The sequence below is a fragment of the Hibiscus syriacus genome, unplaced genomic scaffold (genome assembly GCF_006381635.1).
Source record: "Hibiscus syriacus cultivar Baekdansim isolate YM2019G1 unplaced genomic scaffold, ASM638163v2 tig00110483_pilon, whole genome shotgun sequence".
NCBI lineage: Eukaryota > Viridiplantae > Streptophyta > Magnoliopsida > Malvales > Malvaceae > Hibiscus > Hibiscus syriacus.
Genome location: NW_024062759.1, coordinates 1,092,641 through 1,108,022, shown reverse-complemented (window position 1 = coordinate 1,108,022; position 15,382 = coordinate 1,092,641). Strand labels below are relative to the sequence as shown.

Here is a 15,382-nt window from a genome sequence, read left to right as displayed (position 1 = left end):
CTAATGGTGAACGACAGAAAACATTGATCAAAGGATCACATTGAATTTGTTTTCATAGTTAAAGGATCACATTAAAAAAATAATACAAATATCACATTAATATATTTTAAAAAGTACATAGTCGTTTGATTTTTTTCATATAAAAAAGTATACATTTGGGAGTAGTCATTAATTTTTTTTTCATATAAAAAAGTATACATTTGGGAGTATGGATGAAAAACTAGTTCTATTTTTTAAATCATTTAAAGTTAAAATTAATACAATATTAAAATTATATGTTGAATTATATGAAAATTATAATTCAAATTATATCCCCAAAATATAATAATATAGCATGACATAATGATTTTGTATACAAACAAAAGACATGATTAGTGTATACTGATTGTGTGAGATGAAATTGAAATATTCAAGTTAAAGGATAAATTTAAAATGAAAGACATAATTTAAAGATAAAATTAGAATGTTTAAAAGTTTGAGGATTAATTTAGAATAGGAATTTTAATCCAAGGATGAAATTAAAATATTTAAAATTTTGATGGGTGTAAAATGGTGATTCGATGGCAACGGTATATAACGTTATCCATAGATTTAAGGTTCCCCTTCCCACAAACTTCTTTTTGGTATGTAAAAATAAATAAATAAAGTTTGAGAGTTGGAGGTCCCGCCACATTTCACATTTGTATTGTGTTATCTTTTCTTTTCTTCTTTCTCATTTAAATTCCGTTGTCAGCAGCAGCAGCAGCCTAGTTGAGTGTGGCTGCCACTCCAGCTTTCCCTCTTCTTCAGCTTCGTTTAACCAAACCCAAATCCACAGCTTCCTCTCTAAAACCTTATGGTATGTTTTAAGCTTCAGAATTATCCACTTCCTGCTTGCTTTTCTCTTTTTTTCTCTTATTGTTTGTTTTTTAATGTGATTTTTCAGGCACATCCAAGTTTGGAGTCGTAAAATGTGGATCATCTTCTAATGGGAGAGTGCCAGACTCGACTGAAGATGGTGTCAAAGGTGTGGAAAGTTTACTTGAAGAGAAACGCCGAGCTGAGATATCTGCCAGGATTGCTTCTGGAGAATTCACTGTTCAGAAAGCCGGGTATTTGTTTCTATGATCGAGATGCTTAATTACCTTTTGGGCGTCTTTTGTTTTACAACAATGAAAAAGGGATGTTGACTTTTATTCCAATTAGTTTTTCAATTAATTGTGGTTAGAATAATATTGGATTTTGTATCCTTGTATTCTTTTGTTATCTTCCATGTCATGTTTGGTTTGGTTTGGCTTAGTCTGTTTTGTTGTTTTTCTTTATTTCATAACTATTTCATCTGATTTGCTATTCTTATGTTTTTTTGATCCTGGGAACAAGTTTCCCTTCTCAATTGAAGAATGGTTTGTCGAAACTCGGTGTTCCTAGTGAGGTTCTAGAAATCTTATTTAAATGGGTTGATGATGTTGAAGATTATCCCAAGATTCCAGAGGCGAAAGGGGGGGTTAAGGCCATCCGCAGTGAGGCCTTCTTCATCCCTTTGTATGAGCTTTACCTCACTTATGGTGGGATTTTCAGGCTAACCTTTGGACCAAAGGTTTGTGTGCCCTTTTCCCTTTTGGGTTCAAATTTTTTACTAGTGTATACCATTGTCCGAGATAATTATGGATTTGATGTTGATACATATGGGGATGTTGCTGCAGTCATTTTTGATTGTTTCTGATCCTTCCATTGCTAAGCATATATTGAGGGACAACTCAAAGTCTTATTCGAAGGTAAACCATGGTATACTACTTGGTTTTACTTGGATATGCTAAGCTTTATTGTTTATCCTGTCTCTTGTTCTCTTTAATGTGAAGGGTATATTAGCAGAGATTTTGGAATTTGTCATGGGAAAAGGACTTATCCCAGCTGATGGTGAGATATGGCGCATTAGAAGACGCGCTATAGTCCCAGCATTGCATCAAAAGGTATTGTAGTTAATTTATGGGTCAAGTGTTTTAACAATAAGAATTGATTTCTTGTTTATATCACGTGTTATCATAAAAAATACTATTGAGACTTTTGATTCATGTCAAATGAGAAATTATATGTTGTGTCATTTCTTTTCTAAGCATTTTAGTGCTTTGTGATATGCACTTGAACTATGTATGGAAATTTCAGAATTGTTGGAAGTTAGAGGCATAGCTTGGAAAAGGGGTTTCTCATAATTATATAAATGACTTAAGAGTAATTAATGTATTCTGAAAAAGTGTGGACAGAAGGAAGGGGTTTTAGATAACCATATAAATGATTAAATTAGTGTGCATAATTACTAACAGCAAAATGAAGTCTAAAAAAGAGTGATAAATTAAGAGAATACTCGTTAAACTTGATTGAAACATTCCCAGAATCATTAGATGGGAGTTACTTTTTAAATGGTATTTTAACTCAATCTGTAATTGTTGTTTTACTTTTTATTTTTCAATTGTTAGTATGTAGCAGCTATGATTAGCTTATTTGGACTGGCTACCAATAGGCTTTGCCAGAAACTAGATGTTGTTGCAACTGATGGGGAAGATGTAGAAATGGAATCACTTTTCTCCAGGTTGACTTTGGACATTATTGGCAAGGCAGTATTTAATTATGATTTTGATTCACTAACGAATGATACCGGTATAGTTGAGGTATTTTCTTTTGCTGGCACTTCTGTTATGCTGTTGCCACTGTGCCTGAGTTTCATTAACTTTTTTTTTTGTTAAGAACGTTTAAAGTTTATGACTGTACTTTGGCTAGGACGGGCTGTTTACACAGTTTTGCGGGAAGCAGAAGATCGAAGTGTCTCCCCTATTCCAATATGGGAGATTCCTATTTGGAAAGACATTTCACCACGACAAAGGAAGGTTACAGAAGCACTCAAATTGATTAATGTTGTACTAGACAACCTGATTGCGATATGCAAGGTAAATTTATCAGTAAATGTACTGAGATAATATTATGATCTGCCTTTGTGTCCTCTATAATCACTGTGCATGTGGGAACATATTGCACAAAGCACTGGAACATATATTCAAATACAGAGGGATTGTCAGAACTGAAAATATCTCTGTGGGCCATTGTTGTATGTTAATGTTAAATAAAATCATTTGAAAATTTTAGTGGGGAAGTTAGCCGGTTTTATGCCGGAGTTGGAGTATTAAGCATGAGGCCCAAAATGAATAAAAGTCCTGAGGCTGATGACAATCACCAAGTAGGTCTCAGTTTTATTTTCTTGTGCCCCTTTGTATTGTTTAAACTGGGTAAAATTTGGTAGAATTTTTGTGGAACTCATTCTTAATTGACATATGCATGCCGCGGTCTGGAAGTTTTCTTAATTTGGTACTCTTCTCCTTTCTAATAAATCAGTGTAAGGTAAAATCATTGTGTGTATTAGTTGAATTGTTTGGCTTTTGTATGTTTTGCATATTGGTATGTGTATCTCATGCCTATTAATCTTTTCACTGACCTGATTAAATATTTCTTTTGTTCTTCTTTAAATTTAAACTCTTCAATTTTCAGAGGATGGTAGAAGAAGAGCTACAGTTTTATGACGAGTACATGAATGAACAAGATCCTAGCATTCTCCACTTTCTTCTGGCTTCAGGGGATGACGTATGTACTAATAGTTATAAAATGTGTTGATTAGTTAGCTTATGGGGTATAACCGTATAAGATTTCCTTGAACCTTTTTGCAGGTATCTAGCAAGCAACTCCGTGATGATTTAATGACATTGCTTATTGCTGGGCACGAAACGACGGCTGCTGTTTTGACAAGGACCTTCTATCTTTTATCAAAGGTAATTCAAGGATTTGTTCTTTGTTAAAAAAGAGCTAATTCCCTCCCTTGTGAAGTTTGTGGTCTGCATATCTAAAAAAGCTTTTGGTACTAATTTCTGTACGTTTATCATTAAACACTTTGTTGAACAGCTTTATGAAAAGTATATTTATCTTAACATAGAATTAATGCAGAAAAAATAAAAAAGCACAGGCATAAGGAGCGCATGGCTTGAGCTACTGGTCAGCAGTCACTGGAGAGAACCCTTGTTCCATTACACGAATCATATTGAAGCACTCTATTTTTTTTTCTAAATTCATTATAATAAAAAGAATAAAATAACTCGGTCACTCCAACTTCACTAATGAAAGAAATTGAATTCAAGTCATACTCCTACAGTCGGGAAAAATATATGATAATATTCCATCTGATAATGCACGTTTGTTTTATAATACTTTTATCCTCGATATTAATGTGCATAAGAACCGATTATGTAGTAATCTCTCCTTCATATCCCTTGTACTTGTGATTGATTGTACCCTTTGAATAAATAATATACCATCCAGCCTATTCCAAAATCTCTAGGTTTAGCAATAACAGTAAGCTTTAGAGTTAATGCCTGTGGGATTGCTTTCAGAGTGTGGCTAGTTGATGGTTGTTTCAGAGGAGAGTTCTCCCTCCAATGAGTTATTATTCTCTCATACTTGAAATAAGTATCATGGTTGAATGACAACTCATGCCAAGTTCTCATTAGTTCCTTTTCTCTGATGATTGCAGGAACCTAGTGTTGTAGCCAAGCTCCAGGACGAGGTATCTTCAAACTTTTTGAGCAATACTGATATTAAAGGGCTAGTCTAAACTTTCACTTTATGCAACCTATCTATAATCTCATTTTCTTATTTTCTACCGTATCGAACTTCCTAGGTTGACTCTGTTCTAGGAGATCGACTTCCAGCAATAGATGACATGAAAAAACTCAAGTACACAACTCGTGTTATTAATGAAGTAAGAGTAGTTCTATTTCCATTTCGTGTTTCGTAAAATATTTTTCCATTAATGCACCTCAAATAGATATAATTCAGTCTATTTTTTTGTACAGTCCTTGAGGCTATACCCACAGCCACCAGTCTTAATTCGGCGTTCTCTTGAGAATGATGTGCTTGGAGAGTACCCGATAAAAAGGTCTAAAATCAATATCAATACCATCTTATCAGCCAGTTAGCATACACAGTTTAAAATCACTTTCTAGGCCTCTTTTTATTTGTATATTGTTGCCTTGTCTTGAGCTTCTTTGCATGAAAGTTCTATGGTATAGACTTTACTACATGTGCTTTTCCCTAATTCTTAACTTTTTCATATATTTTACATTTAGGGGTGAAGATATTTTTATCTCTGTTTGGAATCTGCATCGGAGTCCAAGTCTCTGGCAAGATGCAGAGAAGTTCAATCCCGAAAGATGGCCTTTAGATGGACCGAATCCTAATGAAACAAACCAAAATTTCTGGTAACAAACAGATATCTTTATCTCATCAATTATTTTATAAATGAGATGGCAATGTGTTGTTATTTCTGGTTTCTAGTAATTATAGTTTATAGAATAAGACCCTCCAAATATGTGGAAAAAGTTGGAAAAAAATCAAATATACTCATATCATTCACGCACTTGTTTCCGACAGTCGTACCATAGTCCGAGTCATATTTTCCAGGTTAGTTTAACCAAATAGTTAAACTAAGGTATAGGCTAATATGTTCTCTCAGTTCTTATTTTTCCTTCGTTTCAGTTACTCCATTTTATCCTTCAATTACAAATCAATGATACTGGCACTCTTGTCTTAGTTACTTGCCCTTTGGTGGAGGACCTCGGAAATGCGTAGGAGACATGTTTGCTACTTTTGAGGTATTTCTATGGAAATATATGTATAAAGATAATTTCAGTCAGCACTTGATATCAAAACTTGAAAGTTTTTAGTTTTATGTTGGGTTTCATACTTATTTGTTCTAGTTGAAACAAGACAAATTCCAGGCACTAGTCATATTGGTATCGTAAAACCTGAAGAAGAGTTAACTTTGATCGACAGGCTGTTGTAGCAGTTGCAATGCTTGTCCGGCGGTTTAACTTCCAACTGGCGCTTGGAGCTCCCCCGGAAAGCAAACCGCCCTGTGCATTTTGTTCATGTCAACAACTTTGCACAAATACAAAATGCACGAAACGGGCTTTAGGATATCACATTAGTAGAATAAGAACTGTTGATTATCTGCATCTTGAAACTACATATGATATGATAATACCCCATCCATAAGTTATGTATAAAGAGACTCAACTATTTTGAAATCTCAAATACCAGTACCTAGCCAAGTTATGATTTGTTTTTTATTCGAGAGTCGGATAGTTATTTGGACGAGCTTTGAGTATGTCTGTAGTAATTCAAAAAGAGAAGCATATGTGTTGGAAATCCTAGAATTAAGGGACTGAATCTTCTTCCTTATTTTTAGGAGTTAACTTAGTGTAAATATGTCTCTAATTGTAGTTCCTAATTTTTAGGGATTCTTTCCTATTTTTTGCACTAATTCTTACTTTAAAAGATGTAATATGATGTTAGAGAAATATCAGAATCATTTTTCTCAAATCTGTTCATGGTGTCAGAGCTGTAGGGATATTTCTGATCCATTCTACTTCTTTATTTTTCTCCCGTGTCTTGTTTTTCTATCATGGCAAACACTGGAAATATTTCTGATTCTGAGACTTCACAAGTAACTCAGAATGTCAACCAAGCACTATCTCATAGTGATGTTAATTCGTCCCTTACAATCACTAATCATCGATTAGATGGGAAGAATTTTTTACAGTGGTCCCAATCGGTACTCATGGTGATTCGAGGTCGTGGGAAACTAGGATATATTAGTGGAGAAATTCCACGTCCTCACCTTACTGATCCTACATAGGCTACGTGAGAACTCAATAATTCTATTGTCATGGCCTGGCTGATCAACTCCATGGAGAGTCACATAAGCCGAACCTACCTCTTGTTCAAGACTGCAAAAGAAATGTGGGATGTAGTCCAGGAGAACTATTCTGATCTAGGAAATGCTTCTCAAGTTTTTGAAATAAAGCTAAAATTAAAAGACATTCAGCAAGGAACTCTTGAAGTTACACAGTACTACAACAACTTAAAAGTCTTATGGCAGGAACTCGATATGTACTATGAAGTGGACTGGGGTGAAGGCTTGGAGCACACCAAGTTCATGTCACATCTCAATAAAGAGCGGCTCTATGAGTTCCTAGCAGGGCTGAACCGAGACTTGGACGAAGTTCGTGGCCGTATTCTGGGTAGGACCCCTCTTCCAACCATTGGAGAAGCATTTGCAGAGGTTCGGAGAGAAGAAAATCGTCGCCGAGTAATGATGGGAGATTCCAAGGAACAAAAACCTGTGACCAATTATGGTCATAGTCCTACTGAATCATTTGCCCTAGTCTCAAGGGGCCCTCAATCTAAAAAAATTCGAGCAGGGAATGATTCAAAACTAAGTCGCTCAGGAGATCGACTGTGGTGTAGCTATTGTAACCGTACCGGCCACACAAAGGAAAAATGTTTCAAGCTCCATGGTTATCCCGCTACAACAAAAATTCAGAAGGAAAATAAGGCTCTTTTATCCTTGGGCAGCTCATCCACTGCGACCCCTGTACCTACTGAAGCCGTTCAGGATGTTCGTCTAACAAAGTCCCAACTTGAAACTCTTCACAAGTTACTCGGTGCACCAATAAGCCATGGTTCCTTGGCTATTCAATGTATTGCTTTTAATATTACTTTTGAATCTAGTAACCATCCATCCTGGATTCTAGATTCGGGAGCATCCGATCACATGACAGGTAATTTATCATTATTCCATACGTATGCCCCTTGCCACAACCAATCTCGAATTCGGATAACTGATGGTTCATACTCATCTATTGTTGTAATTGGGGATGTTCGACTCACTAAGGACTTCTCACTCGAGAAAGTTCTTCGTGTCCCAAATTTATTTTGTAATTTACTGTCAGTAAGTAAACTTCCTGAAGACAAGGTTGTTTGTGTTGAATTTTCTACTGATGGTTGTATTATACAGGAACAGAAATCGGGAATGATGATTGGCACTGCTAAGGTTGATGATGGACTCTATATTTGGGATGACTACAAGGACAAGAATAAAAAAGGAGTATTTGCTCTCTCTGCTTCAAACGAGGACATTATCATGATGTGGTAGCGTAGGTTAGGATATCCAAATTTCCTGTATTTGAAGCATTTGCTCCCTATGTTATTTCGGAATAAAAAAATCAATTCCCTGAAATGTGAAATCTGTCAATTGTCAAAACATACCCGTGTTCCTTATCCTTTGAAGCCTTATATACAATCCAAACCTTTCTCTTTGATTCATAGTGACCTATGGGGGACAAGTCGTGTTAAAAACATCACGAGGGCTAGATGTTTCATAACATTTATTGATGACCATACTAGAGTATGTTGGGTTTACCTTCTAAAAGAAAAAACAGAAACACCAAAGGTATTCCAAAATTTCCACTCCATGATCTGAACCCAATTTGACTCAAACATACACACGCTCCACACTGATAATGGAAGGGAGTATTTCAATTATGTTTTAAGCCCTTATCTCTCTGAACAAGGCATTATTCATCAAAGCTCTTGTCCAGACACACCTCAACAAAACGGGATCTCAGAAAGAAAAAATAGGCATATACTAACTATTGCTCGAGCCTTAATGTTTACCATGAAAGTTCCAAAATACCTATGGGGGGAGGTTGTCCTTACTGCATGTTATTTAATAAACTGTATGCCCTCTAGAGTTCTTAATATCCAAACTCCTTTACATGTCCTACAAAAAAACTTTCCCCTGTTTCGTGTTCCTATCCTACCAGCCAAGATATTTGGTTGTAAAGCCTTTGTACATAATCACCAACCTAATCAATCCAAATTTGATCCCCGAGCACACCTATGCGTCTTTGTTGGCTACTCAGCCACACAAAAAGGATACAAATGTTACTCACCCACCTTGCGTCGCATATTTGTATCTCGTGATGTCACATTTTTTGAAACCGACCCGTATTTTTCTGCCACTCATCTTCAGGGGAAGACTCTTAGTGAAGATGAGACTCTTCATACTCTTCTTATTATACCCCCTGAGCCTATCCTTAACACCAATGCCACACAAAATTCTAAGGGTGACCCTGTCCTCATAACACCAGATTTGAGTGTTCCACTGGAGATAAATGAATTTTCCAACGATGAAATCCCCATTGGAAGTAAGCTTCAACAACCTAATCCTTCTGAGAAACCCCATCAACAGCCTCCAGAAATCATTGTTTATTCTCAGAAACATTTTCCTCCTAAAAACGATACAGCAGCAGTGCCAAATTCATCCAACTCCGAGGATTGTCCTGTTTCATATCAGTCTCCTGGTTCGTCGGATATGGATCTTCCTATCGTGTTCGTAAAGGCACAAGAGCTTGTACTCAGCATCCAATCTCTCGGTTTGTATCCTATGGAAATTTATCTAAAGCATACAAAACTTTTGTAACTAATATTGACAGTGTAAAGACTCCAAGAAATGTGAAAGATGCTTTGGAATCAACCGAATGGAGACATGCTGTTTTTGAAGAAATGAATGCTCTCAAAAATAATGGGACATGGGAAGTTACGGATCTGCTAGAAAGGAAGAAAACCGTGGGTTGTAAATGGATTTTCACCACAAAAATCAAGCCTGATGGGAGTATTGATCGGTACAAGGCCCGGCTTGTGGCAAGAGGCTTTACTCAAACCTATGGTCTCGACTATGATAAGACGTTTGCTCCCGATGCAAAGCTGAATACTGTTCGAGTGCTACTTTCCTTAGCTGTTAACCTTGATTGGCCCTTAACACAACTTGATGTAAAAAATGCATTCCTCAATGGAGACTTGAGCGAGGAAGTATACATGGACTTTCCACCAGGCTTTGAAGAAGAAAAAGGGCGAGTATGTAGATTAAAGAAGTCCCTATACGGACTAAAACAATCCCCAAGAGCTTGGTTCAGCCAGTTTGCCAAGGCTATGACTAGCAGGAATTACACCCAGGGGCAAGCAGATCATACACTATTTTACAAACACTCGGGAAATGGGAAATACTCTATTCTTATCGTCTATGTTGATGATATTATTTTAACAGGGGATGATTCGAGTGAGCTGTTGAAACTAAAAGACTTCCTCAGCACAAAATTTGAGCTTAAAGATTTGGGGAATCTCAAATACTTCCTTGGCATGGAAGTAGCACGGACTCGGACAAGCATTTCTATTTCCCAACGAAAGTATGTTCTTGATTTATTGGCTGAAACTGGCATGCTAGGTTGTAAACCTTCCGAGACCCCAATGGAGTTCAATTCTAAGCTAGGCAATGATGATGATGGGGAAGAAGTAGACAGGGGGAGATACCAGCGACTTGTGGGAAAAATAATTTATCTATCTCACACCCGACATGATATTGCATTCGGTGTGAGTGTCATCAGTCAGTATATGCATGCTCCAAAGGAAAAACATTTGGAGGCGGTTTACATGATGCTAAGGTATTTGAAAGGAACACCGGGTAAAGGTCTTCATTTCAAGAAAAACACCAGTCGTGACATAGAACTTTACACTGATGCTGATTGGGCAGGATCAGTGAGTGACAGACGATCTACAAGTGGTTATTGTAGCTATGTGTGGGGCAATCTTATGACATGGAGAAGTAAAAAACAGTCTGTTGTGGCTTGTAACAGTGCATATGTAGAATATCGAGCTTTATCTCATGGTATATGTGAAGGAATTTGGTTACAAAGATTAATGAAGGAACTTAAAGTATCCTATGTTAAACCTATGAAGGTATATTGTGATAATCAAGCTGCTGTCAGTATAGCACATAACCCAGTTCATTGCGATTGTACTAAACATGTGGAGATAGATCGTCATTTCATCAGAGAGAAGGTAAATTCAGGAGAAGTTTGTATCACCTATCTTCCTACTAAGCAACAAGTTGCAGACTTGCTAACTAAAAGTCTGAGTAAGAATGTGTTTGAAGATTTTATTGGCAAGCTGGGATTGATAAATATCTACACACCAACTTGAGGGGGAGTGTTGGAAATCTTAGAATTAAGGGACTGATTCTTCTTCCTTATTTTTAGGAGTTAACTTAGTGTAAATATGTCTATAATTGTAGTTCCTAATTTTTAGTGATTCTTTCCTATTTTTTGCACTAATTCTTACTTTAAAAGATGTAATATGCTGTTAGAGAAATATCAGAATCATTTTTCTCAAATCTGTTCAATATGTATACCTTATAAAAGATCAACCAAATGCGTTTGCAGGTTGAGATGACTACCGGAGCAACTATCCACACAACACGGGGGCTGAAGATGACAGTTACACGAAGAATAAAGCCTCCAATTATCCCAGAAATAAACATGGAGGGATTGAAGATGGAAGCAGAGACCCAACTTGGAGAGAAAGGTGAAGTTTCTCAAGCTCATTCATTAGTAGAATAGCTTTCTACATTTCATTACACAATGCATATGTATCAATGGGAAGTAAAATGGGTATATATTTTAGTATTCTTCCCTTCAATTAGCTGTTTAATGCAATCAAAATAATTGATTGCTTGTTGTTCATCTTGTCATATAGTCCTCGTGGATGATAATTTGGGTTTCCAAATAGCTCCTGAGGTTTCTGGGTTTGGACTGGAAATTGTTAAAAAAAAATGAATCTTTTAGCTTAAGGTAGGTATTTGTAAAGTTTACTGGCTCCAGAAACCAAGATGACCCTATGGTTTTATACGGCTAATTTGTTCGACACATGTATGCTAATATATTTTTTACTTCTTTTTAATATATTTTGGAGGATTATACCTCTATGCCAACATTTTAACATCTTTCAGATATTATCAGTTGAAAAAAAAAATATCTGTCAAGTATAGGGGTAAAAATATATCTGTCAAGAAATACTAAAATCTTTCGGATAACTCTTTCGGACACATGTATAGTTATGTAAGTTTAACATAATTGAAGACCACCTTAAATCCCAGGTTGGGATAGACCTCCACCAGCAGGCATATCTGTAGGTTTTGAGCAAGAATAGTCGATAAAAGTATCGAATTGATAGCCAAGGAAAACTGTGAAAACCTCACAAGATAGGCAATGATTTAATTACTATGTGCATTTGGTAGGAGGATTGAAGAAAAATTCCAAGACTGGAGTGTTGAAACCATAAAATAAAGTTACAAACACACTACTCATTCTATTGTAATTTCAAACAACGTATTGAAGGGTGAAAGGAAGAGAAAAAGAAAATGAAAGGGAGATGCTAAATCAGTGTCAAATTGGCATTGTGCATTTCTTTTGAGAATGACCTAATAAATAGCATCTACCACAATGAACAACTCTCTTCGGCCTCTTCAAGTTCTCTACACGAAAAACTTTCTTTTTCGGTCTTCCAGGTGGCCTACGAATTCAAGGAGGGCGTATGGGGATATCATGCTTGACAGCTCCACCGTCGGCTCCTTCACCGTGCTCCTTCTAAACACTCTTATCCGGAATAGTATGCATCATCTGCGAATAGGTCTCACGGTAGCTTCCCACTGTGAAACAAGGTTCAGCAAACAGGTGAGCGTTCTGCCCACAAGAAATAAGGGCATCTGCAGCATGAGCACATGGTAAACCATACAGCTGCCAACGGCGACAGCAGCACACTCGACTCCTAATATCCACGATGTTTGTCCTCTCCGTTGAGACAATCTCAAACTCAACTTCATTTGCTCTAAGTACTTGGTAGCAACGAGCATCAGCAATTGCCTCCGAAATCCGCTTCTCGGCAGATGGAACAAGAATTGAAGTCCATCTCATTCCCATTTCACGATGATTGGTAAACCAAGTAGCTAGCTGATTGCGAATATGTTCCATTATTTGCACAATGGGGAGCTCGTGACATTAGAGTGTCCAATTATACAACATCTCAGTAACACCTAGCGTAAAGTGGCCATATCATACTCCTTCAAAATATGCTACCGCCCAAAGCTGCGGAGGAAGTAGCTCTCAAGCTCTATGGTAGTGAGAGCATAAACAGCATTCCAGAAGATATTAACCAACTTTGCATTCTTCAATGTATCACTGAAATTTTCACTGACGTAATAGACAAAAACCATAAAATGCACTTGGAAAATGTGTTTCTACAGCGTCTACGATGCCTCGCTGTCTTTCAGACAGTCTAGGTATGTTTTCAGTGTTTACACCAAGAAGCTTCCTCAATTCTGACATAAACCACATCCAATTCTCATCGCTTTCCACATCAACAATAGCAATTGCCAAGGGAAACAATGCATCATCAGCATCAACAGCCGCAGCACAAAGTAATGCACCCAAGTATTTTCCTTTCAGTTCTGCCTTATCAAGTTCTAGAAGTGGTCTGCAAGCAGTTATAAACCCATAGATAGAAGCACGGTAAGAAATAAAAAGGCACTGGAAACAATTTTCTTGTCCGGTACCAAAAACCAATGCCACGCTTCCAGGGTTGTTTTTTCTTATTTGCTCACAGTATGCAGGAAGAAGGCGATAACCTTCTTCAAAAGTCCCATGAAGTATACACGACCTGGTGTTAAATAATCAGCAGTTACGAGAGAGAAGCAGTTTTTGAGTAAATATCGAAACGGATCCCCAAACTTTCTGCACATAGCATATTAGTATTGAATTTTAAAAGTCTAAAATGTAAAAGAATCCATCAACTGTACCACTTTGTATCCTCTCTTAAAACCTTTTCAAAAAGGATCTTGGCCACTTCCAACTTTTTCAATCAAAAAATCCCTAAAAATCAAGAGGATTGATTTGTATAAAATTATATTAGTTTATTTAAAAGTATTGTTATATCAAAATGTATAAAATTATAATAAACATTCTATTAGTGAATTTATTTTAAGATATAAAAATGGTTATAAATAAAAATAAAACCTAAAATCATTAACCACCACATCAATGAGAACAACAGGAGAAATATATTTGGGAGTTGGAACATTCATGTAAAAAGAACAAGAAGGAGCGAGAGAAGAAAGTCCATTGTGCTACAAACATGAATACACGAATTAGCATTCGAGTCTTTGTGCTTTAGCTAGACGAGCCACCGAAAGATCAAGACGTGGATGTAGCGAGTAGTAAACGAGGGAGAGGCACCACTAGTAGTTCAAGCCTCTGCCCACAGGACGTGGTTGCAAGAATAGCAGCAGGGAAACCAACCCAACCATCGAGAGGATGGACTTGGTCACAACACAATCTCGAACCATATGGACCACAGCCATGACCACACATACAACAACTACCAACGTACCCAATAGGTGACCGACTGGAAGCGCTAACCGCCAAGAGAACAAGCTGATTTTGGATAGAGTAGGCAGCCTTGCAAGGTAGAGCCGTAGTCGGGGTGAAGAAATGTGATCGTGTTGTGACTGCAATAACCAAAAATAACCCCAAACCAGTCGTGTAGACACCAGATGAATGCCCACCTCAGATCAATGTGTTCCCGACAGCTAGAGCTTTAGGACAGCATAGGATCGTCATTGCAAGAAAACGCGAGATACATTCCACGAGTTAGAGTCCGGACACATGAACTCACCGCATCGGATAGGATTGAGAGGGCTTTCGACATATGATATCGAGAAACAAATGGATGCAAGACCTCCCCACCGATCTATATGCATATTGTTAATACCCAGCTGTCAATGATAGCCCTCCTGAAGCGTAGTGAGGGCACTGTGGAGACTTGGCCAAGCATAAATCAGTCTCTCAGACGAGTGAAAGAGGCGCCACACTTGCGTATCGAGGAGGGCCATGTTAAAAGCGTGGAGATCCTAAAATCTAAGGTCGCCAACTCGCTTAGAGTCGACCGAACCCATACTCTATCAACGACTCAACCAAACCACAAATAATCTAATAGACCACGAATCAAAGATGTCAAGTATTTGTCACATATATATTAATTAAAAAATTAATTTCATTCATTAAATTAAAATTTCTTTTTATCGAGAGTGTATCAGTTATTATAAAAAACAAAATTTGTAAAAATAAAAAACTAAAACTTTTGATTAGATATATAGAATTAATATTTTGAAATTTTATGATTTCTTTTTTTTTTCTATATGAAATTAATGTCATCACCTTATTTTTTAAGATGTAACATTTGATGTTGACCAACAAATCAATAGCAAATGCTCAGAATTGGAAAGTTTAAGAGAATATATATATATATATATGAAATCATAATATCTATCATGAGGGAATATTCGCATAAAACATTATTTATTACAATATAAAATTAATATGTTAAGAAATTAACATGAGAATCTCAAAGAATCTATTTTTTCAATCATAACCGCCAACCAAAATAATTCAACCCCGTATTCTTTTTAGGGAAAAATCAAAATTTCTCAATATTATTTGATAATGAATAAATAAAATAATGATATTTTACACACTGTCTACTGTAATCTTCCAAAGGGTGGCTGCCACCCTCTCTCAGTAATTCCTCAAATTTTATTCTTTCTCTATAAATCTTATCAGTATTCGTGGGGGGG

The 15,382-nt window shown here is 36.7% G+C and overlaps 1 protein-coding gene and 1 pseudogene across 1 annotated transcript; one reads left to right on the top strand and one right to left on the bottom strand.

The window, feature by feature from the left end:
- The first annotated feature begins 560 nt into the window (after nt 1-560).
- LOC120129230 (protein LUTEIN DEFICIENT 5, chloroplastic-like) lies at nt 561-11,436 on the top strand. Its single transcript, XM_039146793.1, has 17 exons — nt 561-623; nt 751-838; nt 926-1,091; nt 1,360-1,576; nt 1,683-1,754; nt 1,839-1,949; nt 2,454-2,645; nt 2,733-2,921; nt 3,517-3,609; nt 3,693-3,794; nt 4,550-4,582; nt 4,697-4,777; nt 4,872-4,954; nt 5,145-5,276; nt 5,609-5,669; nt 5,851-5,916; nt 11,139-11,436. Exons 1-17 carry the CDS (start codon nt 561-563, stop codon nt 11,313-11,315), a joined length of 1,926 nt encoding a protein of 641 aa, XP_039002724.1. The 3' UTR covers nt 11,316-11,436.
- Nucleotides 11,437-12,007: 571 nt separating this feature from the next.
- On the bottom strand, nt 12,008-14,509 carry LOC120129229 (annotated as a pseudogene).
- Between the last annotated feature and the right edge of the window lie 873 nt (nt 14,510-15,382).